The sequence below is a fragment of the Asterias rubens genome, chromosome 3 (assembly GCF_902459465.1).
Source record: "Asterias rubens chromosome 3, eAstRub1.3, whole genome shotgun sequence".
In the NCBI taxonomy this organism is placed as follows: Eukaryota; Metazoa; Echinodermata; class Asteroidea; order Forcipulatida; family Asteriidae; genus Asterias; species Asterias rubens.
In genome coordinates, this window is record NC_047064.1 from 4361470 (window position 1) to 4386587 (window position 25118).

Below are 25118 nucleotides of genomic sequence, written 5' to 3' on the forward strand. Positions count from 1 at the left end.
CTTTAAAACTTGTCATATACATGCATCTTCTTTCCTAAGGTATCTTCAGCTCTTGGGGTTATAGTGCAAGCCATATACAATAGTGCCGTCATTTCATCCACAAGAACACATCACACCAATACTTCATCAACTTCACTGGCTCCCCGTACATTTCAGAATGCGGTTCAAAATCATCCTTCTCACGTTTAAGGCTCTTCATCAACTCGCCCCTATCCACATCCGGGACATGCTACAACTTCGTAATGTCAGGCCTCGTCTACGGTCATCGGCTCTCACACTCCACGTACCCATATCCCGCCTCGCTAGCTATGGAGACAGAGCTTTCCACAGCATTGCACCTCGTCTTTGGAACTCACTGCCGCTTGCCCTCAGAACACAAAATAATCCATCAATCTTCAAACGGCAGCTCAAAACACACCTCTGTAAACAATTATCTTAATCCTCGACTCTTGACTTTCGGAACCGGCGCCCTTGAATGGCATTTTTTTTTTTTTAGATTCTGTGCGCTTTATAAGTGCTGTATATTATAGTTATCATTATTAACCATTACAATGATTACTCCTATTAATTAGATGACTTACTGGTTTGGTAGGCGGCATGGAATCCCCGCCCTGCCATTGAGAAATCAGTTCGGAACTTGACCCTGAGCGAGTTACCCGTGGACTGGACCGGTGCTGGAAAGTCTGTACCACAGAACGTTCCCAATTCAGCGTCATTCTCAGTTAGGCCATCAAAAACCTACACAGGATACGACAACGAAAAATAGTTATATTTCTTTAAAATATGAGAGGTCTTTGAAACCCAGTGCACCTATCAAAGAGAGAAGGGGTTTGCCTCTGTGTCCTTGGTTTGATTGGCGGAATATTGTGCCACAGCACCTTGTAAACCATTACATGGTGCTAGGTCAAAGAATTGGTCTCATACCTACATAACGTAGCTCAACAGTACTTTGCAGGAAAATACAGAATATTGAAGTTCTTTGAACATTACAGAGTGACTAATTTGCGTTATAGGACACTCTAGCCACTAGGACTACACTTACATAGCAACACCTACAGGCAACATAATGGCATGGACAGTCGGATCGCAGCGAAACATTCAATCGCTTAACATTATATGGTGACCAAATTCAACATTTCTACAAACTTTCAGATGAAAAAAATCTGTCCCATGATTGGTTGCTTTCTTTTCAATTTTTTTTTTGTAATTTAAAATAAATGAAGCATAATACCTCAATGTAATTATCTAAAACCAAAACAGCATGTTCACAAACGAAAAAAAAAACGAACAAAAGAAAAAAATTAATTAAATAGACATAAACTAAATAAGTCCTTGAAAACCTGTGACATAAGATAATTTAAAGAAGACATTTGAATTTAATTTATGTGGTACAAAGACAAGATTCTAGATTAAGTGGTGGAGAGTTCCAGATGCATGGGCACAGCTGGAAAAAAAATCTGTCACTCCAGGAGTGTCGAGACTTGGGTTCCTTGAGAAAAAGCATGGAACCGTAAGTTGTCTCACTCAAATTCAAGCCCTTCTTACCTTGAGGAAGTCGAACGCACACGTTCCGTGCGTCTCTAGGTCGAAGTCTGCGAATGTCAGGATGAGCGTGCTGCCTTGATTGGTTGTGATGAGCCAGAAGCACTCAGCGTCGTGACCGTAGGGGTAAGGGTAGTTGGGCGACACAAAGCTTCCCGTTGGAGTAGTCAGTTCTCCACCACATCCTAAGACACACACACACAAAATAACATAGGGTTTAAGACCTGTATCTTTTGCATCCATCTTGTAGTACTCCCATCTAAATTGGTGTAACCAAAGTGAGGCTGGTGGGGCAAATAGTCTGGTCCATTTTTTGTATAGATTTGAATCATAATGTACACAGGGGACTTGACAAAGATAGTGTAAGCATGATTAAAGGTCTACAGACTGACCCAAGACATGTTAACAAAAGAGCCACAGAGCCCGTACTTCCTGTAAGAAAAATCTGCTCATTGGAAGAGAAAAAAAAAGCATGAGGGTTCAGACAAATAAAAAGGCATTATTTTCTCACAAAAAAAAAAAGAAAATGACAAGTTTAAAAAAAAAAATACTGGTGAAAACAGTACGATGGTATAAGCGTATGCGTAAATTTCAGAGGGTGTCATCAAATGATATTCTTATTTACCTGTCGCGGTACCATCAAAGCTGAGCGAGAACCCGCGGGCAGCGAGGCTCGAGTCTGAGACGAATTTCACAAACATCTTGTTGCTGTGGGAGGTGTAGGAGGTCGGGCTGAGGCTACTACCACAGAAGGTACCAAGCAGTGGTGAGGTGTCGTACCCACCATTCCTGAAGATAAATAATACACATTGTGATTGGTAGGTGAAGGGGTGGGGGGGGGGGGGGGTCAGGCTGAGGCTACTTCCACAGAAAGTACCAAGCAGTGGTGAGGTTTCCATTCCTGAAGATAAATAATACACATTGTGATTGCTAGGTGAAGGGGTGGTGGGGGGAGGCCACGACCTGTCATAATTTCAAAAGGTGGTCCCTGGTTGAGATAATATGTTAAATTTAACAATGTTAAATTTAACAATGTTAAATTTAATGTTTTGTAAATCCTCACCTGAGCTCAACATAGTCGTACAGACAATCCACGTGCTGCTCCATGTCAAAGTCTGTGAAGTTGACGTTAATCTGTCGACCGGAAGAGGCTGATATGACCCATGTACACTGGCGATTGTGAGGGTACTCGTCGGGATAGTTTGGTGAAGTGATCACGCCCGTGTCTTGGTTTAACTCACCACCACACACTGAACGGTGGAGAAAATATCATAGATTTAATAATTTCATTTATTTAATTTCATTTATACATTTATTTTTATTGCTGCTCTACATTTACACATTTTAACAAAGTTTTTCAATTAGGCCAAGTAAAAAAGAAACATGTTTAGCTTCCTTTTTAAAGGCCGCCTCCCTTTTTTTTTGTTTTCTTTTTTTTTTTCTTTCTTTTTTTAAATAGAGTTATTTTAGGGTTATTTTTCTTTTTTTCTTTCTTTTTTTAAATTGGGTTATTTTAAATGATCTCAGCATTAACAATCTGAATGCCTCGACTAAATTGTTTCATTTATGTTTTGTGTATTACAGCACTAGAAAAAACAACGGATATTTGACATTTTAACAAAGAATGGCGGCCATCTTGAAATAAAAAATAAAAAAATAAGAAGCCCCTCTTCCTCCTTTTTTTGAACAACCCGGACGTGAAACGTGTTTTTTTTAAAACTCGGCCTTAGATTCAAATCATTCACAGAAGTTCACAGTGATACAGTGACGCATCTAATGTAGCTACTGGGCAATCTCATCGTCTAGTCAGCAAGACAATGGGCCACAGATGAATAAAAACTAGCACTTGCTTTAACTAGTCTTTTACTTTAAATCCTTATAAATAAAAGTAAGCCTTAATATTGCTAGTAATTGGTCGAACTAGTAGGTAAAATCAATGCTTGAGGGACTCTTCTTATTGAGATGTAAATAAAACCGACATTTTACTATTATCTGATAGTTTCACAAGATACTGGGCCGTGTAAAGGCCAGCATTAACAAAATGTCGATATGTTTAAGATCAGGCATGAGAATTTGCTCAAATCTCTATGAATAACCTTTTACTGGAAAAACACCATTTACTTGAACGGATTAGTAAGTGGTCGGAGAAAAGCACAATAGGTATTCAGGAGTATAACAATAGAGGCATGGACTCGTAGATCAATAGCGATTAACTGAAATGCAGGGAAATTGTTTCCGTTACCTGTTGTAGCGTCGAGAGCCACGTAAGAGGCAGTGAAGCCCTCACGAGCTATGCTAGAATCTGTATGGAAGATGACGGTCATCTCGTTACCGGTGGTTGTGAGGATTGGAGGTGGGCTACTACCACAGTACCTACATGGGAAGATAGAGAATGGTCGGACAAGGTCAGAAAAATTAACCACACAGATCTCAAATATGGACTCTTGTGCCTATTGTTCAGGCATTTTTTCCTATTGTTCAGGCATTTTTTCCTATTGTTCAGGCATTTGTTCCTATTGTTCAGGCATTTTTCCCTATTGTTCAGCACTTTTCCCTATTGTTCAGGCATTTTCCCCAATTGGTCAGGCATTTTTCCCTCTTGTTCAGGCACTTTTCCCTCTTGTTCAGGCACTTTTCCTTGTACTTTCACGCCCGCCAATAGATGTTGCAGAGCTGATAACATTGGCAATCAGCAGGGATGTGATAATAGGTTGAAAAAAAAACCCTGAACTATGAGCAAATTTGTGGAAAATTACTTCTCTCTCAAAAAGTATGTAACTTCAGAGGGAGCCGTTTCTCACAATATCTTTTACTATCAACAGCTCTCCATTACTCATTACCAAGTAAGGTTTTATGTTAATGTTTTTTTAAAGTTTATACCAGTAGTGTCCACTGCCTTTAATGTGAGTAATACATACCTTCCCATGTCTGGGGACAGCGCATTGGTGCTGTTATCATACACCTGTACATAATCAAAGATACAATCAGTGGCCTCCTCCAAGCTGAAGGAATTGAATGTGAGACGGATGACGTAGCCGTCCGTCACCATGATGGAGTAGACGCAGTGAGCACCGTGGGGGTAACCTTCGGGATGAGGGGGCGAGGCAAAGATGCCGACGTCGTCTGTGAACTGACCTCCACATCCTCCTGAGACAGTGAGAGAAATGGTAGGAGAAACATTTATTAATGAAAAAGGCAAAAAAAAAACAAAAAAAAAACATGTTTAGTGTCCTGTCTTTTGGAAAAAAGGAGGAAAGTTTTTTTTTGTCCTCCATTCTTTTTAAATGGCCATCCAACACATTTCTAAAGACAACCGGCTGGGCTATTTATATTAAACAAAAGGAGGTGGCCTCTAAAAAGGAAGCAGCCAGGACAGGGGACAAAAATAAATCATCAAAGTGCGCCCATGCTTCCTAAATCAGAGCTGCCATCATTTTCAGCTTGCAATCAAGGAGATTTTGTACAACAATCAGGGAGATCTTTAGAATCGCATTCTTTTAAGTTTTTCTTATCAGAAAATGGGAGGTTTTTGGGGGTTTTTTTTCAGGGAGTTTTCTACAGAATCAGGGAGAATTAGCACCACTCAGTATAGAGATTTTTAAATTAGTTCATCAGAACACGCTCAGATTGGTTTATTTTCAGGGAACTTTCTGCAGAATGAGGGAGAGAGTTCTACGGCAGGACCCTGAGAGCCATACCTGGGGCTGCATCTTCAAATCTGAACGTTGCGCGGAAGCCATAGTTTGCGATGGAGCCGTCAGTGACGAACTTGAGATACATTGAGTTGCCAGTGGAGGACACCTCAGCTGGAAGAGCAGTTCCACACAACTTGGAGATTATCAACGAGCTCTCATCACCTCCATCGTGAAGCTATGGAATCAGGAGGGGGGAGTGGGAAACAAAAAAGTTAGCTGGAGGCTAAAGGATGGACCACAAGTTTACGCACCTCTGCACAGGGCTACCATTTGTGCCTTTTTGGGGAGTCCAATTCCTTTTGTGCACATTTTGACACACAAAATGGAAGAAAGGAGACGCGCCTGTATGTGCGCTGCGAGTTGTGAAATAAGGTAACAAGAATTCTGGAAAAAAAAGCTAGTCTGGCCCAACTTCCTAAAGCTGTTTACCAGAAAATTCTGCATAGAAAATTCCCTTGCAATGCAAGAAATGAGTGGGCAATGGTCATCAGCGTACGGTATTTTGACTGTAATCTATTTTTGCTAAGCAAGAGTTTTCTGTGCTTAGCAAGCTTTTGTGCTTACGTGCTTTATGAAATTGGGCACAGGGGTCCCATGTGTCAGGGACATGCTGCATAATGTGTTCTACTGGCAGTTAAGTCTACGCAACTTCAAAGAAACATTTTTTTCCCCCTGTTTTAACGCAAATATTATTGCCCCTAAGAAAGAAATGTCGAACTCACAATCTGCCGATCAACACTAGAGCTTCACAGCCCTGTGTGATTGATCCCTCGGCCACCACACACCATCATGACCATATCACAAAATTTATTAATAGTTTCTTCTCACATCAAAAAACATAACCAAGCTCAGATTTATTAACAGTGTTAATAGTGTTAAAGGAATTGGACACTATTGGTAACTACTCAAAATCATTGTTAGCGTAAAAACTTAGTGTGCAAAGGATGCTTTTTCTTTCCTTTTTCTCTCGCAACTTCGATGACCAATGAGTTCAAATTTTCGCAGATTTGTTATTTTAAACATCATGTTTGGATACAACAAGTGAGAATACTGGTCTCTGACAATTATCAAATGTGTCCAGTGCCTTTAATGTATATCTACTGCCCTCTATGGTGTCACGTGTAAACATTACCTGAAGGTAATCAAAGTTGCACTCTTCATGAGCTTCGATGTCAAAGGTTATGAAGGTCACGATGACCATCTGACCCTGGGGAGCATTGATGACATATTCGCAGATCTTGTTCAGAGGATAGTAGTTGGGGAAGTATGGAGACAACAGCTCCTGAGTCGGATCGGTAAATATTCCTCCACAATCTGAAAGGAAAAATGTTACAAAAACATAAATTATGCCAAAAAAAAAAATATTTAAAAAAACATGTTAAACATCCCCGTCCGTTTTTTGTTGTTGTTTTTTTTAGATCGATTTAAATACAACCTTTCTTTTTTCGTTAAAAAAGAAAGAAAACAAAATTTCTACATTTAATCGATCTCAAAACAGGAAAAAATATTTTTGAAAAATAGCTCATCCGTTTGTCTTTAAAAAAGAAAAATATATAAAAAAAGGCTTTCCCCTTTCCCTTTTCCAAAAAGGCATTTTATTTTTGAGGTTTAATACTTTTTAGATTTCCTTCCATTAATAACACTGGGCTCACCGAATTCTCTGCCTCACCAGCCAGCAACCATTTACAGTATTATACATTGCTTGTTGTGTGCAATGCTTATAGTGTCAGTTCTAATAGCTACTGATCCCCATCAGTCTGCATAGTGTCTTAATTCCATACAAGTAATTTGTAGCATTTCAAACACCATAACAATGCTCCACATAACTCCCATTCAAGCGACAGTTAGATGCAAGGGGATTAGGTCACAGAGCTGCCCAAGCAGACAAACATGCTTAACAACTTTCTGCTTAAGCCCCCACCCCTAAAAAAGAAACATGTTTAGCATCAGTAGGATTTGAAACTTTGCATGGTGGAAGTAAGATATAGAAAAGTTTATAGAAAGATATAGAAATATTTCCCGCCTTCATGCATCACCGCTGATCCACCGCCCAGTACTTAAGCAGCATACAGCATCAGAGTCCAGCATTCTCCAGAAGACGATCAGAGCATACTGATCGAAACGTCGAGTTAATCCAACGGTTCTTTTCAGAACCACCCCAACTCATTGAGAGATTGTTATTACATGGTGTTACCGCAAACTTTTCTATATGTTTAGCATCCTCGCTTTTTGATAACAGGAAGGAGGAGAGCTCTTTTTTTTTTAATTGGCTGTCCGACACATTTTTGGAAGAAATAAACAGCTGGGCTTTTTTTCAAAAATTTCTTTTGGAGGCTGTCTCTACAAAAGGAACCAGGTGGGGACGCTTAACATGTTTTTACTTGGCCTAAGCATAAACAAGCAGGATACCAGTCACTGGCTTGTGCGGCATGATATTTCGCCTGGTAAACTACTATTCTGGTATTAAAAGCATCATTGTGATGTGCTTAGCGACACTGTTTGGGCCTGTTCATAACAACAACTTTGTAAAGAGATAAAAAAAGAAAAGTCCATTGATTGATGGTGTGCGTTGAGTGTGGTTAACCTTGGATAACTTAATGCACAAACTGGTTTCACAACAATAGGAGTATAACAGATTAAATCCTATTTATATCTCAATCCATTTGATTCACACACCACTGGTTTGTGGTAGAGTGAATTCACTCCCATCTTGTAGTTTACAACAGACAAAAATAATACTTTTCATTGGGAGCTGATTGAGCTGAACTAGTTAGAGATGTCCCCTTTTTCTGTTGTAGTGTAAAAATGTACTGTGCAATATCCTTGAAATATATTTTGTTTTTTCTTCCATTGAGCCAAAACCCCTATGAACTTTATTGTCAGTAAGAGTTACCAGGTACATTCCAAAGGCTTTGGTGAGATACAACACTTGTCATACGGAAATGTTTTATTTTGTGTCATAATTGTCAATATAAATTCAAGAATTATCAAATTAACAGCTAAATAAGTTTTGAAATGTGCAAGTTTTGAAAAAATTCCCCAAAATGTGCAATCTCTATAAATTATAAATTAAATGTTCTCTTCAATTGAGCTGTGTACAAATCATACCTACAAGAAGTTGTTGGAAGTCAGTAAAAAAGTTTTATATAATCAAATGAACTTTCTTGCAGCGAAAGTTGATCCTTCGTTTTATATAATCAAATGTACTTTCTTGCAGCGAAAGTCGATCATTTGTTTTGCCAACCACTGGTTGGCAAAACTCATCATCATTGAAATTGCAAAAGAAAAGTTTACAAGAAAATCGGTTTCTCTGTTGCTCCTTGGTGAGCATGTGACATCATCAGTAACACAGTCTAATATATGACAATCAAAGTATAATCATTTGAGGCTTGAATGAAACTTGAAATAATTCGAGAAGAAAACAAATGTCTGCCACTTACTCAGTTCATAGGTTGCCCTGAACCCTCCAGCATTTATAGAGGCATCGGATGCGAACTTGACCCACAGCATATTTGACGAAGACACGAAAGGAGGTGGTATGGCATCAGCATGGCAGTACCGTCCGACAAACGGTGCAGTTTCATCAAACCCGTCTCTCAACTGTGAACAATTAAATATTAAAACCATAAATACAGTTTTCTGCTTTTAAGGTCCAGTTAATTTTTGTGATTCACCCATTTTCTCAAAGATAGAATCCTTATGAAAATTGGGGCAAAAATTACAAGCTTCTAGGCATATTGTTAAAATGTTGTAAAAATGCCACTGTGTTTAATGGTGTTTAATACCCTTCTCGAACATTTTTATTTTCAAAATCCAAAATGTGCGATGATGTCACATTTCTAATTTATGGTCTGTACATTTGTCTACAATGGATTATCAGCTCAATCCTGATTTTTAAAGATATTCAATAAAAAACGCATTGAATTTGACCTTTTGATTAACACACAATATCCTCTTTGGAATGAATAGAGCGATGTGTTTTGGCTACTAAACCCTTCCGGCTTGCCAGTGCACTTTGATCAAGGTAACTGAAAAGATTAAAGGAACACGATGCCTTGGATCGGTCAAGTTGGTCTTTGAAAAGTGTTTGGAACCGTTTGTTATGAAATGCATATGGTTAGAAAGATGTTTTAAAAGTAGAATACAATGATCAACACAAATATGCCTCGAAATTGCGTCATTTTCCTTTTACTTTGCGAACTAACACAGTCGGCCATTTATGGGAGTCAAAAAGTTGACTCTCATAACTGGCTGACAGTCGACGAGGTAAAAGGAAAACCACGCAATTTCGAGTGATACTTGTGTGGATCATTATATTCTACTCTAAAAATAACTTTCTAATCATATGCATTTTATAAGAAACGGCTGAAAACGCCTTTCAAAGACCAACTCGACCGATCAACTCGACCGATCCAAGGCAACATGTTCCTTTAAAGGCAAACCATGAATTGTGTTTCTAGAGCTGGAAAATTGGGTGATTTTTTAGCCATTTTGTTGGTGGGTTAACATGCATGATTACTCGTCTTTGAAAAAAGTAGCCACATTTCATTCGGTGACCTACAGAGGACTTTTTAGGTTTTGTAATCACATTTCAAAAATGTTTTTTTAAGGGCAAACAAAACTGGAAGTCGATTTAAAGCAGAAAGAACATCAGACTTGGGTTTACCTCCACGTAGTCGAAGCTGCAGTTGTCCTCCTCCTCTATGGTCAGGTCTGTAATGGTGAACTTGATCTGAGCACCGGCGCCAATCTGTATGGTCCAGATACATTCAGCATTGTGGTTGTAAGGATTGGGGTAGTTAGGCGATATCAGTATCGCATCATCATCAGTTAGAACGCCACCGCATCCTGGATCAACTATTCAAACAAAAATCATCAAAATAGATTTAAGAAAAATGTACCGAATATAAAAATTTCACATCGTCGGTTTGTGATTTTGAAGAATTATATTTGCAATTTCATATCCAGTAAAATCAAAGTATATTTGGTTATAAATCAGGATTTTTTTTTATTAAAAAAAAAAAACAATTTTTAAAAAACTACTCTTGATGAATATACTTCATCTACCAGAAGCTGCAAGGTTTATCAGCAATTTTATGAAGTCCACAAAAATCAAGCTTCAGCTACGGCTGTTGGCTTTAACCATAACATTAGAGAATATGGCTCTGGCAAGCCAGCCACAGCCAGTGCAGACGTCATTATTTTCATAGAGCTGCTAAGGGCAACAATTTGCTAAGCATGAAATTTCTTCCTTGATAAAAACAGGATTACCAACCAAGTTTCCATGTGTTGCATATTGGTTGTTACCTGTATTTAGCTGTTGTTTGCTCATCCTCAAATCATGTGGAAATTTGGTTGGTAATTTTGCTTTTATCAAGGCAAACATTTCATGCTAACAAATTTTTGTGCTTAAAAAAACCTTACTTGACATTGACGTGTACGTGATGTGAAACCCGGTGTCCGTCAGACTTTGGTCGCTATGGAAACGGATGAATGCATAGGGGCCCGTGGTCTGGACAGGTGCCGGGGTGAGCGTGCTGCAGAACTTTCCCAGGGACACGGCAGTTTCAGTTAGACCATCTCTGATCTGGAGATTGGAAAAAATGAAAAAATAGTTGTGATTATTGGCGAGGTTGTAAACATTGATAACGTTTGTAGGATTTGAGACATTGCAAGATGAGGTACATGTAGCAATGTATAGTTGGTTTGCGGTAACTGGGTGCAATTTTTGACTGTTTTCACAGCAAATGTTCCTCAAGAGTTGAGCACAAGTCAACTTATGCAAGTTATTTGTTGCAAACTTGTGACTTTTTTATATTGCATTCGCAGGAAGTATGAACCAGGCCTCTTGCATTGGTCGCCTAGCTCAAACAATGACCCTTGAACGCCTGTATGCGTCGTGAACACTTCTCAGCCAATCAAACGCCGATAATAGAAAAAAAAGAAATTAACTCCAGAACATTTACAACCAATTAGTCCAAACCATGCCTACAACGCCCTCTATGTCCACCAAGAAAGGGTATAAAAGGCAGTTCGATATTGGACATGGTCACCAGTCTGACGAAGCTCCTAGCTTAGGAGTGAAACAGAACTAATAAATAATATGTAAGTAACATCATACATAAACCAATCTTTTAATTTGAATTAATGAACATTAACAAAATCAACATTTAGATTTTACCTCCACGTAATCGTAATCGCATGTCTCGTGAGTCTCCAGCTGTAACGTGCCAAATGCAAACGTCATGTACATGCCAGCATCCACCGTGACCGTCCACACACACTCCCTGTTGGGGGGATAGTTGCCGGGGTAACCGGGTGAGTTGATGCTGCCGTAGTTACTGCCTATGAGGTCCTCACCGCAGTCTAACGGAAGAAATGGGAATAACAACAATTGTAAGAACCAAAATTAAATAATAATAAAAAAATTAATCCAGTGCTTAAATCGCCAATCAGAGTGGTAATTAACCTAAAATAATAGCAAATGTCACTTTAATGCAGTTGAAGAATTGACCGTTGTCTCAACAGATATGTGCATTGTGTTTCTGTTCTGTGTGGGTTCGAGTCCTGCTCGTGATATCTGTGTCCCTGAGCAAGACACGTGACTATAAATGCTCCTCTCCACCCAGGGCTAAATGGGTATGATTTTTGTGATTGACTCAGCTTAATAGGGTATATTTGTTGCACAGGCTGTACTCCCCCAGGGAGCTGAAATGGTTTAAGGAATGAATTAAATGGCCCAGTGACCAGAGATAATGATGTTGGGAGTGCTTTGAGACGCCCTACGGCGTTAAGTGTGATATAAAAAACGATTATTATGTACCTGGGTCTACGCTGGACCAGTTGATTCCGAAACCTTCATAGGAAACACTGCCGTCCGATCGGAACCAGAAATAGAGTTGATTATGAGTGCTCGTGATCGGAATAGGTACATCCTCCCCGCAGAATCGGCCGAGGGTATATGCGGATGCCGAAGCGCCATCGTTGACCTGTAAGAAGTCGTAGTCGCAGTTGGCGTGGGACTCCAGCTTGAAACGGGTGAAGCTGATGTGGACAACCTGGTGGAAATCGGGCACAGAAATTAAGATACTTGTTTTAAAATAATAATAATATTTATTCCGGCAAAAAATTCACAAGAACATGTAAAAACATTAACAAATATCTTTGAAAAGAAAAAAACTTAGGTTTAACAACCGTGGGATGCCCAGGGGAGCATAGCATTTAAAAACCAAACTGGCTCCAAATGGCGTGTATCTCCCAAAACCCAGAAAAGCAAGGATTAAGGCAAGACGGGCTTAGACCAAAAAAAAATTAAAGACTAGTTCATGGTCATAAGCCTGACCGTATGGTGGGTTTAAAGGGGGTTAACAGAGGGTTAACACAGGATTAACAGAGGGTTAACACAGGATTAACAGAGGGTTAACATGGGACTATAGCTAGGGTAGTAAGATCTACATGTACATGTACCTTGCTGTCTTGCACAGTGATGACCCAGGCACAGCTTAGTCCATGGTCATAAACCTGACCATACGGTGGGAATTCAAAGAAGCCAGTCTCGCCATTCAGGTAGCCACCACAAGCTGTCAACAGTGAAAATAATCACAGGAGTAACATAAACAAATCCCCACATCACAAACGAATAAGTCTTTGACTTGATTTCCCCGCCCATAAAAAAAAAAGGGGTGAATAACATTCAAGGATAACTCAATACAGACATTTCAGATTATGCATAGTATAAATATAAAAAGTTATCACACAAGCAAAACTGGAATACAGCAAAACAACGCGCTTCTTGAGTGCGCTTGTGATAACAAATTTATCTTCAACAAACTTGATGCACAGATTAACGCAATATGTGGTGTTGGAACAGCCATATGTTTTACATACTTAGCTCATAATATGCCCAACAGGCAGGGTGTGATAGGGCTGTGATTTCAATATAACTCACACACAAATCCTCATCATTTGAAATGTGTTTCTAAATAAACAGGGAAAAGACACAGGAACTTGTCCACCCCACACTCTAAAAACAAAAAAAGGTGGGAGGGGGTAGGGGGGAAACGGATTTCGCAAAACGCCGAAAAAAAAAACCCCAAAGAGATCGCATCCCTGCTATTCCACTTACATTGTTGAGACTCTTCACACTGGTCCCCGGAGAACCCACTTAAGCAGTCACAGTCGAACCCGTTGACGAGGTTATGACACGTGCCGCCGTTCTGACAGGGAGCGCTGGCGCACTCGTCCACATCCTGGCCGCACTGGTCTCCCGTCCAGCCCGCATTACAGATGCACTGGTAGGAATTGCCGTAGATCTCACAGCGCCCGTTGATGCAGGGGTTGTCCAGACAGGAGGCCCCGGAGGAGGGTATGCACCCGCTGGCGCCTACACCGTCACCAGTGTACCCCTGGTTACAGGTGCAGATACGCCCATCGGGTACACCTGAAGACATAGCACAACATTTGTTATATATGTATTCATTTTTGCGGGCTGATAAGAAAGTAAAATAATGCACATTGGTAAAAAAATAATAATAATAATAATACAACAAGAGAAATTGAAATACAGAGACAGGAACCAGCTGGAGTCCAAAGGATTGCTTAAAAGAAACAAAGACCTTGTCTAGATGCTCTCCTCTCCAGATGATCTGAGAAGAACAACTATATAAAAATATTGTTGACACTACCACCATTTAAAATAAAATTTTGACAGGTTTGTCTTATGCAAATGCAATTTTAAACCCTACCCGCTTCAAATTTGCTCAAATTTGGTTCATGGGGTAATTTTGGCTCAACAAGTTTCAAATTTTACCCCATTGGGTGATTTGACAATTCACAATTATAGGATTGCAACATACAGTGGGTACACATTACCAAACGTAAACAATCCCTTGAACTAAGGGCTTACCGCTATTCTCTGTGCAGGTTGCGAACGAGGAGCATCCACCGTTGTCTTGGTTACAGATTCCAACAAAGATGCACGTCACTCCGTCTCCAACATACCCTGAAATTAATTATCAAATTGAACATGAGGCCTCCTCTGAACAGACAGTGCCAGTCTTGCGCGTATTCAAACATTTGGTACCAATAAAGTGTGTGAGTTGTGGTTAGAGTTAACAGATCTTACATTGCGAAAGGGTTGACAGAATCTTACATCTGTTAAAGGGTTTTGGTACAACTTTTATACGAAACAAAACACAACTGTCCACAGTTTTACATTAAACTAACACGGTTAAAAGATTATGGTAGAAAGCTTCCCTTAAACTACTATTTGCTGAGGTGCTGTATGTAGTTTTTGAGAAATGAGCAAATTAATTTCACAAAATAAATTTTCATCTCAGTGACACGGAAAATCTTTAAGCATGTACAACGGATTATGCGACTCTCCTGAAAACATCGCTTTGTGTTTTTCCAATTTTTTTTTTCAAACTTCACAACTAATGAAGCTGTAACTGAAGCTGTAAATTATATCACCAGTACATGTACACCTTCATGCACAGTGAGTAGGTTCATGTCACGGCCATAAACTTCCTACAAAAGGTATCAAAACCCTTTAAAGCCACTGGACACTTTCGATACAGAACAAAAATAAAAGTTCACAGATTTACAAATAGTTTACAGGGTTTACAGAAGGTAATGGTGAAAGACTTCTCCTGAAATATGATTCCATTAAATGCTTTACTTTTTGAGAAAACAATTAAACATTATCAATTCTCGATAACGAGAATTGCAGATTTATTTTAAACACATGTCATGACACGGCGGGACGTGCAGAAACAAGAGTGGGTTTTTCCCGTTATTTTCCTCCGACTCCGATGTTGGATTGAGCCTAAATTTTCACAGGTTTGTTGTTTTATATATATATAAGTTGTGATACACAAAGTGTGGGACTTGGACAATACTATTTACCGAAAGTGTCCAATGGCTTTAAGTTAAACAGAAACAAAAGTGACGCATACCAACGGGACAAGAACCACACTGTCTTGAACCAGCATTGTTGATACACTGCACCAACGGGGACACTGAACAGCCACCATTGTTAATCAAGCATTCGTCAATATCCGTACACTGGTTTCCATTGCCGGTGTAACCTGTACAGAGAAATGAAAAAACAAATTTCATTCGAGGAGTTTAGCGGGTAACAGTTGGTGGAATGCCACAGGGTGTATTTTGTTTAAGAGCTACCAGTCTTGGGTCAATATTTGCTTCAGGTCAACACATTTAATATTGGCAAAAAATTGCCGCTTTCCCACATTATGAACAAATACAGTTGCAGATTTATTATTTTTTTTTTAATTTAGGGGAACACCATGGGAAAGCTGATGGCTATACTTCTACAATCAATAAATTTCATTACATTATATCAGACAAATAAAGCATTGATAAACTCAGGGAGGGGGGCTGGTGAAACAGGCAATTGTTTATCCTTCAGTGGAAATAACTATAGTAAACAAAGCTGGCCACTGTCATATATATCCTGTTCCCAATTGAACTGAAAAGTATCATTTGTTCATCTTTTTCTGTTGTCTCAAACCTGCTTGCACTAAACATTTTTTGTTTACCATGGAACTTTATGCAATAGGAGACTTTCCAACGCTAGGTGGCAGCAGACATACCGGGTAAATTTCCATTGTTTACGTAGTTCTGAACATGCGCATAATTCTGAGAACAATGGATTTACCCGGTAAGTCTGCTGCCCTCTATCGTCCCAGAAAGTCTCCCATTGCTGTGATGACAGATTCAATCGATCAATCAAACAAAAGTGATTTATAGTGCGTAAAAATCATAGTTTCGCTCTGAGGGCGCTGAGGCATAAATGAACAGTAAGTAGGAAAGGCTGAGCTTTATTTGACTGTCTGAAATGAGGTAAGTGAGCTGGCATTTCTAATTTGTACAGAAAGCTTAATCCACATTTTGGGGTCATTAACGGAGATTGATCTGTCTGCAAAAGTTGCATTGCGAGTTCTGGGCACAACAAATTGGTCAGCTGATTAAAGTGGGCGGGCATTATGGGACTGGTGGAAGGGGGAGTCCCTTATTTTTTACCATGTAGACAAGAACAAAGAGTCTGAATAGGGCTTTGTTTGGCCGTAGTAATACATGCACTATTGTCCTTTCCACTCCTGAACAGAATGGTGTATTGTTTGACAAAGGTAAGTTGCTCTCGGCAAAATATCCCGGTCACCAGTCACAGGGTTTTGAATGCGGCAATTGATAAAAGCAAATGCTTGAATGTTATTTTTACAGTAAATCAGACAGAAATAATTCTCATGAGAATCGGTATGGGAATTTGGTAACAAGGGAGCTTTCAGATTGAAATGAATCAAATATTTTCTCTCCTAAGTACATTTTCTATGTTCTATAAAAACTACATGAAATTTAAAATCCAATTGTACAGCAACGTAAAAAATATTATTGCACAAGATAAACCAATATACATCAGAAACCAGTCATTAAAAAAAGAAGAAAAAAAACCCATTAAAACATAAAAGAGTAGTGGACTACCTCCCCCAAACGAAAAGAGAACAAATTGCACAGGAAATGACAAAAAGGTGGTTGCCACGGTGAAGCGGCCCCCTCTGGGTTCTTACACAATTATCAGAACTGACCAGGCCAGGATTTCGAATTCACATTCAGTAAATTACAGAACTTAAGACCATTGCCTAGACTGCCCGACCACAACGCCCCAAGGTAATTTGATATATAATTTGTCTTTCACCCAATCAATTAGAGTCACTCACCTGTTGGGCAGTTACCGCAGTAGTAGGTACCGGGAACGTTGATACATTGGACCAGTGGGTCGGAGGAGCAAGGGTAGTCCCTATCGTTACACTCATCAATGTCGATTGTACATGCCGGATTGTTACTAGTTCCATCCGTCTGCCAGCCGTCCATACAGACACAAGAGTACTTCGGCTAAAGGAAGGACAAACAAAAAAGACGCAACTTAAAATTTTGACTTAAATTCTGAAATATTACCATGGCTTCCAAAAAAAAGATGAACAACCTTCTCAGAAATACAGTATGACTATTTGGGCTATTGAACCAATTCACCTGACGACATCATCGATATAATCTTGGATGCGCCACACTGGTGGGCAATGTCACTGTGCATTATTCAGTGAAGTGCGCATTTAAGGCGACGCAGCGTTTACACGTAAACCCGTTGATGACCAAAATGGTGAGCATGGCACAGTCGCTGCATGTGAAATGCATGCAAGAGGTCATTAGCAATGAGCTTGATGAGTGGGTTCAAACCACTATCACGAGTAAGACACTCAACTATACTTGCTTCGCTTTGCGGGTACCTGTGCGAGCCTACATTGTTTTAACTCGGTGTGCAACTTATTTGTCAGCAGATGCCTTGTACACCACAGGGAGCCAAGATAAAGAAGAATAAAACGAATGGCCAAACAACCTGACTACATTATTGACATCCAACAGCGTCGCAGCATGCCTAGTTTAAAAGCTACAGGTACACCGCAAGCCACTACTATTATTAATTATCTATTAAAGACAACAAGACTTTTTAGAACCACTACATTAGAGAGATGACAAATCAAGTTTAACTCCAAAGCTGAGCTTCTGGAATGTCTCATTCAGGTCAAAATTAACAGTAAAGTATTCACATGTGTACAAAGTATGTTGTCGCAAGTAAATGGTGCATGTAACTATAGACCCCCCCCCCTGCAAAACATAACAGGGACGCACAGGTCAAACACAATTTTGTACACACAAAGAACAGTAATCATCCCATAATTTGCCTCCTTTGGCCTCAGAGAATGCTTTTTGAACCTAAGTGATTGCCCATTTTGACTCTGTGACTTCATATGCAAGGGGTCTCTTTGACAAAGATAGCTTGTGGACTTTTTGCCTGCTTACCGTTCCTGTAATAACCCTAGGATCATTCACGCAGAACCCGTGGCCGCACAAATCGGTATGCGACGCCGTGCTGCAGTCGTCGTACCTGATGGTACACTGAGGGCCAAACCAATTAGCTGGACACGAACACCTGCAATGGTGCAGAAAATCAGAGAGAGATAAACTAGGGTTAAAGGCAGTGAACACTATTGGTAACTACTCAAAATACCTGTTACTATAAAAGCTTACTTGGTAACGAGCAAAGGAGAGCTGTTGATAGTATAAAACATTGTGAGAAACAGTTCCCTCTGAAGTAACAAAGTTTTTGAGAAAGAGGTAATTTCTCACTAAAATATTCAAAGACTTCAGGCCTGAAGCCTTTTAGGCATATACGTGTAAGCCCACACAAATTTGTGCAACAAAGGTGTTCTTTTATTGTTCGCTTTCAACTTCGGTGACCAATTGAGTCAAGATTTTCACAGAATTGTACTTTATCCCTGGTGCAAATAATATTACATTACACCGGTAGTTTAACCATTGAACTCAAGCTGTTCTCATCGGAAAGACAACATCTGTTGCATTGGGACTGAAAGAATCTGTATTTACCAAGCAAACATTTTGCTTCTATGATAATTTCCTATCCATAGGCAATTTTTGTTATCCAAACCACAAAACACAACACTCAAGCCCGAGCACAAAGGCCATTTTTGTTATAAAGCTGGAAGTTTTGTCCTTGCTCATCCTCCAATGGTAAGAAAGAGAAAAAAAAAACAATCAAATGGAGGTAACATAGAGGTTTACATGTGAATATGTCATTCCTGATCAGCAGGGCCCAATTTCATGGCTCTGCTTACCGCAAAATTTCTGCGCTAGCCTTGTCAGCGCAGAATGCCTAGTCACCTGCAGTACGCAAACGCAGAAGCCAAAATTCACCGCTAACCCATGAAATGCGCTTGCCGTAAGCACAGAATTCCCAGCTTCTGTAAGCGCCGATTTCTGTGCTTACGGTAAGCAGAGCCATGAAATTGGGCCCAGAGTGTGGGTTCAAGTCCCTGTATCCATTACACTCCAAACAACCTTGTAATTTTCATGGCCAAATCCTTTGCTAAACTTAACGTAATTGTAGTACAAAATCTCGTAATTGTAGTACAAAATCTCGCCCACGTAAAACTCTCCAAGGTTGGGACCACAATGACCACAGAAATTTGAATACGCACGAGACTGGCACAATCTATAAAATAAACTGGGCTTGTGAACGCGTGCATGTATCAAAAAGTGTAACTTCAAGCTTGGGTGGTCACGCAAATCAATCACGCGAGGGTTAACAATTGTATACCTGAAGCTTCCAAGGGTATTCATGCATGTCCCAGAGTTCTGACAATCATCTTCTGTGCCAGAAATGGTGGCGCACTCATTGACGTCATTGGAACATGTAGTGCCCTGTAAAAAAATAAACAATTTGTCTCTAACAAATACGCAGTTGTTATGGATTTTGGGGGTACCCCAGTACCATATCCTCAAAAAGTCGGACAAAATCTTGAATAAAATGTGATGGGAATTGGATAACCTCAGAATATGTGCAGCAATAATTAGTAATGGCAAAACCTAACAAAAATACATTCCAGCAGTTTTGTGTAGCAACAAATTTAGCCTGAACTTTTTGTGCACATCTGAATGCCAATGTGGACTAGCAAATCGTGATTTCTGGGTAGCAACTGATACATTATGTGTAGCGTTTTGCTCTGCTATACAAGTGTAATCGTTCCTTGCATTCCAAGGAATTCCACTTTCCCAGAACCATAACACAATATTGCTAAGTGCAGCGACGACTCTGTGAAATCAACCCTGCTTTAAATTGACTCAAAATAATCAAACAAACATAGCCCAGGCTTAGTCATAAGCATACGACGTTGATCTACAAATGTACGTGTACACAAGTATACATACCGTCCATCCTGGTACACATCGACACTGGTAACCTTGGTATAAGTTGACGCACGTGCCTCCGTGCTGGCAGGGATTTGTCTGACACTCGTTGAGGTTCAGATTCTGATATCATGGAAGAAAATAAAAACAAATATTCATGGATGTTAACATTCAACCGGATAATGTTATGCTGGTCGCCGTGGTTACACTTGGCAGGACTTGTATTAATCACAAGGTTGTGGGTTCAAATCCTACCAAGCTAACTGCTGATTTCACACTGGCTAGAATAAGTATAGATGTCTAGTTACTGAATCACATTTTTTGTATTTGTGCACTTCATAATCATTTGTGAAACCAATGTTTTTGTGAGAGAGATCAGCTGTTGCCAGCTTGGTGTTTAAATCCCCTTGTGGAGTTTGGGGCATACAGGAATATCATCAAAACAAATAAACAAACAAAAAAACAAACAAACAAACAAAGAAACAATCAGCTCTTCACTTCCAAGACATGCCCAAACTACAAACACATTTTGGAAAATGGCGACCAACAAATTTAGGCAAAAAAACTCAAGGTTTTAAAAAACTGGCAAAACTTCAGTCGCTAATGTCATGAGTAAAAGAAAATAATACTTTGATGTCATCTGTGGGATGTTGCTTAGAAAGGCACGAAAAGCGGCTATACAAGAAAAAGAAGCTCCTACATAATCCCGACCTCTTGAACAAGTTGGATCCATTCAACAGCAGTTATAACACAACTCAATGTAATGTCAGTTAAATAACAAACAGTACAAGATAGGGAGTAGAGAGTATAAGAAGAGTTCCACTATTAGCACTAACTCAAACTGCCCCCCAAATCACCCCAAGTACTGAGAAGTGCCACTGTTCCACTCCCTTGGGACCTAACCATTAACCTTTCATACCCCCCCCCATGCTTGCCACCCTCATCCTTGTGACCCTCACCCCTGTGACCCCCACCCCTGTGACCCCCTACTGTGGTAACCCTGATGGAACAATGACCCCCTGTTTACTGAGATTTTGTACCCATTGCACTTGCAGCATAAACACACACTGAACGCATACCTACATAACATTCAGTTTCCTGCAGACTCCAATCTATTCTTGACACACCCCCTTAGCCACTTTTACTGGGGACCCCATGTTTGCTTGTTACACAAAACTTTGTTATTCCCAACCGGTACCCAATCTTTGACCCACTTTCACGTGGAACTGTACTTAACCCCCTCTTTCAATTCAAGCATAATGAAAATTCTGGATTTCGTGCGCTCCTATAACATTATATTTGAAATGTCAAATTTTGAACTTGTTTACTCTATTGTCGATATTGTCGTTATTGGTGTCTGGAATGCCTACACTCAGGACAATACAACACCCCAGTCATTTTTTTTTTTTTTTTTTCCCCAGCAGGTGGCATAATAATAATAATGCACAAATGAGATTTAAATGTCATGTCACTCTTGCAAACCAGGACATGTGCAAAACACAATAATAAAAAAGGAAGTGGGAAAAAAAAGTGGGGAACAAGAAAGAGAAAATATTATCTTACATTTGTCAGTGCCTGTACTTGTTGCTCCAGGGTTGCCACCTACAAATACAAAAAATTCAAATGTGTAAGTTTAAACAATTTGCAAACATTATTCTTCAAAATCTTTTCCCTGATAAGTTACATAACATTTTAAAGGGTTGCTCAGTAAGCAAAAAATATCTGCTTAAAGGCTTTATGAAATTGGGTCCAGGTTGTAGTGGGCTATTCTCATAGCAACCCTTGAATCAGAGATTGCCGTGCCAATGGCTGCACCGAGCTGCACTTTGGCTGACTTTTTAAGAGTATCAGGCCAGGTAAAACAAAATACCAGTTGATCGTCCAGTCTTTTTCCAAAAAGATGAGGATAAGGGCCATTTTTTTCTTCTTCTTCTTGTTAAGTTGGCCACCAAGCAATTTAATTCAAACTGGCCACAAACTCTTCAGTTTAAAGTCACTTCTTACTTTGAGTAGTTACAAGTTTGAGTAAGTTTAATGAGAAATACACAGGAAAATTTGTTCTTAAAAAAGAAAAAGAAAAAAAGAAAAAAAAAAAGGATGCGGCCTCAAAAAAGGATTAGGGAGGGGTCGATCAACTGGTATTTTTTTTATTTGAACTTATCCATAGTTTATGTCTGTTGACCCGTGGATAATTATATAAGGTAGTCCTGGGCAATGTCAGCCCAGTAAGGTTATTAATGGGACCCACTGGGGAGAGAAACTTAAGTACCAACAAAACATCATTCAATTCAAATTCTCTGAGGTGAAGTATTGAATTCCCCCCCCCAAAAAACAAAAAAAACTTACTGATTTAGTTCAAATTAAAGCAACCTCAGATGATCTGGAAAAACTACTGTATAAAATTTCAAAGTATTGATGATGCAAGTATAAGGAATTGAGCCTATCTGAGGAGGTCACTCCAAGCCCCAATTCCAAACAAATAGCTTTACCTTTCCCAGAGTATCTTTTTAATTTTTGAAAGATAATAACGGAATGTTTAATGCATGACTTAAAGGGTGGCTGCAATGCTTTTTTTTATTCATTTAAACGATTAAACAGGACTTTTTAAACCTAACATATTTTGTATTATATTTTATTTAATGCGCAAGTATTTTAAAAATGGTTTTAAAGAGATTAGGGGAACCCGCCCCGTCCCTTAAAGGGAGCCTTCATTTGCACAAACGTGACGTCATGTCGGTACCCCGAGCTGTATGCATGTAGTTAGGGACCAGACTTTTTTTGCCAGTGATTTTGTTTGTATTCCCGACATGATGTCGATGGTAGGGGGGGGGGGGTAACAATCCACAAAACTTATTCGCTAAGTACACAAGTTAGATATATCGGGAATAATCAAAACACATTTTATTGATGTTCAAAACATATTTCAGAAGTAAATGGCAGCAAAATTAATTGTTTTATTTGAATTCACTGCAGCATCCCTTTAAAAAAATGCAGCAAGTAACCAGTGCATTACAATCATGAGTGTATTTGGGAGATTGAGTGACAAAGCGCCAGGTATCACAATAATCTCGCCGGTCGTCCCTCGGAACCACCACTGCTTTTGATACAAAAGTAAAATATGTCATGGTCGACTTCTTTTTTTTTCAATGCAATCTGGCAAACGACCAAGTGCGCACGTTTGACGGACCACTGACTTTAATTGCAAAAGTTTATTCCGAGGGAAGTTATTATCGCATGTTGTTAAGCCATTCACGGCAACACTGCGGAACTATAAAAAAAAACTTTAAAAAAATCCAGTCAATTCAAGTAAACAACTTCTGAACAACCCAATTCTGAAGAAAACGTAAAAACAAGTATGTTGAACTTTTCACCAGCCTCACTTACTTTTGTTCTCATTTTTACTTTTCCATTATGCTGGGCACGTTTGATATATTTATGTTTTGTTAAGACCACAAGCTAGGCACGAGCTTCTTTTTTTATGCGTGTTCTATTTAAACAACAATACGAATTGCTGAAAACTTGTGTAACTTCAAAAAACTTGTGTTACTTCAAACATCTTTTGTAACTTTCCACTACCACACACCTACCCCTGCACTTGTGCACAGATCCTTCTCAAGTCTTATACCAAGAATTTGTCAGTGTACTATCAATTGACAAAACCATACTAAAATTGGGCACCTTTCTAGAGTCTTGCTAGGCAGCACAACCAGCCATATAATAGATGTTAAATTTGCATCGAGGATACGAAGAATATTAATTTTGTTTTTTTTACCCATATATACATGTACACCGATGTGTGTTAGCACTGTATACTCAGTACTTTCCCCCCGAGTCCTGTGAAAAAAAATATCACAGGCATACACTGTATTACTCTGGTGGGATTCAAACCCACGACCCTTGCAATTCTAGAGCAGTGTCTTACCAACTAGACTACCGAGGTTGCTCGGTAGCTAGAGGCAGTTCGAATCCTACAACTAGCCATGTTTGGTATCACCCATTCTGTCAACAGTTTGTCAATACCAGACAGACTAGCCAAGCACCCCATTTAGAGAGAGTACAATGAAGGCAGTTCCAGTTTCAGAAGTGAGAGGAAAACCACAGAAATTTATTCCGCGGGGGGGGGGGGGAGGGGGGGGAAAACCCTTGCAATCAGGTAGGGACTGAAAACCAAATCCACGAATCACCCCCCTGTGGAATTCGAACCGAGGTCCTAGAGTTAAAAGGCTAGGAAAGATACCACTTTGCAAGCAGTAGGCACCCGAAATAGTGCCCCAACGGGATTCGCACTTGGGGTCCTGCGAAAGCAACCTCTACACCAACTGGACTGCCCCATTCCCCGTTCCCACTAAAAAGCACAAAATAAATATTGCAAAAAAACAAACCACACATACTCACCCTTGTGTCAAGGTTGCCTGAGCCTGGACCTTCTAAAGCGGTCACTCTACTTTGGAGAGCGGTAAGGTCAGCATTGATCTGATCAAGTTGCTGTTGGACATTGTCAGGTGTTTCTGCATTATTGAGATCTTTAATTGCGGCAGCATTATCTTTGACCTGTAGACAAAAATTGTCGCAAGACAATTAGTTCCTTTCTTCCTTGTTTATTTTGTCCAACGAGGGGCTTGGGAGAAAGCACTCGATATAGGGTTTAAAGGGACTGGACACTATTGGTAATTACTCAAAATAATTTGAGACCTCAGAATTAGAACTTGAGGTCTCAAAATCAAGCATCTAGAAACCAAACAACTCGTGCAACAAGGGCGTTTTTTTTCCATAATTCTCTCGCAACTTCGAAGGCCAATTGAGCTCAAACTTTCACAGGTTTGTTATTTTATCATATGCATACGTTGAGCTACACCAAGAGAGAAGACGTGTCTTTGACAATTACCAATAGTGTCCAGTGTCGTTAACTATCATGTAGCCTTGCAGACCAAACTTTGGGTTACAGTGAGCACACACTTCCAACCAACTCCCAGTGGGTTTCAGTTTAGGTTTCAGTTCAATGCTCAGCTGATCTTGTTCTTGTTCCCTCATTTGGGCGTCGTTGAGCCAAGCCAAACTACAAGTTTATCGCCAAGGTAGTACGTAAAAGCAGCAAAC

General features: G+C 39.7%; 1 protein-coding gene across 1 annotated transcript in view; it reads right to left on the reverse strand.

Moving 5' to 3' along the window:
* The window catches only part of LOC117288263 (cubilin-like), a 92561-nt gene that overhangs the window by 40268 nt on the left and 27175 nt on the right, over positions 1–25118 (reverse strand). Inside the window, exons 3-25 of the mRNA XM_033769049.1 lie at positions 24417–24572; positions 21585–21623; positions 20043–20144; positions 19432–19535; positions 18117–18246; positions 16976–17150; positions 15194–15325; positions 14143–14238; positions 13363–13677; positions 12705–12817; positions 12061–12295; positions 11419–11603; positions 10662–10824; positions 9904–10094; positions 8678–8837; positions 6370–6551; positions 5241–5412; positions 4461–4689; positions 3785–3915; positions 2606–2792; positions 2168–2331; positions 1546–1727; positions 582–738 (exon numbers count right to left, since the gene is read on the reverse strand). Coding sequence (XP_033624940.1) covers positions 582–738; positions 1546–1727; positions 2168–2331; positions 2606–2792; positions 3785–3915; positions 4461–4689; positions 5241–5412; positions 6370–6551; positions 8678–8837; positions 9904–10094; positions 10662–10824; positions 11419–11603; positions 12061–12295; positions 12705–12817; positions 13363–13677; positions 14143–14238; positions 15194–15325; positions 16976–17150; positions 18117–18246; positions 19432–19535; positions 20043–20144; positions 21585–21623; positions 24417–24572 — 3700 coding nt within the window. The remainder of the gene's footprint in view (positions 1–581; positions 739–1545; positions 1728–2167; positions 2332–2605; positions 2793–3784; positions 3916–4460; positions 4690–5240; positions 5413–6369; positions 6552–8677; positions 8838–9903; positions 10095–10661; positions 10825–11418; positions 11604–12060; positions 12296–12704; positions 12818–13362; positions 13678–14142; positions 14239–15193; positions 15326–16975; positions 17151–18116; positions 18247–19431; positions 19536–20042; positions 20145–21584; positions 21624–24416; positions 24573–25118) is intronic.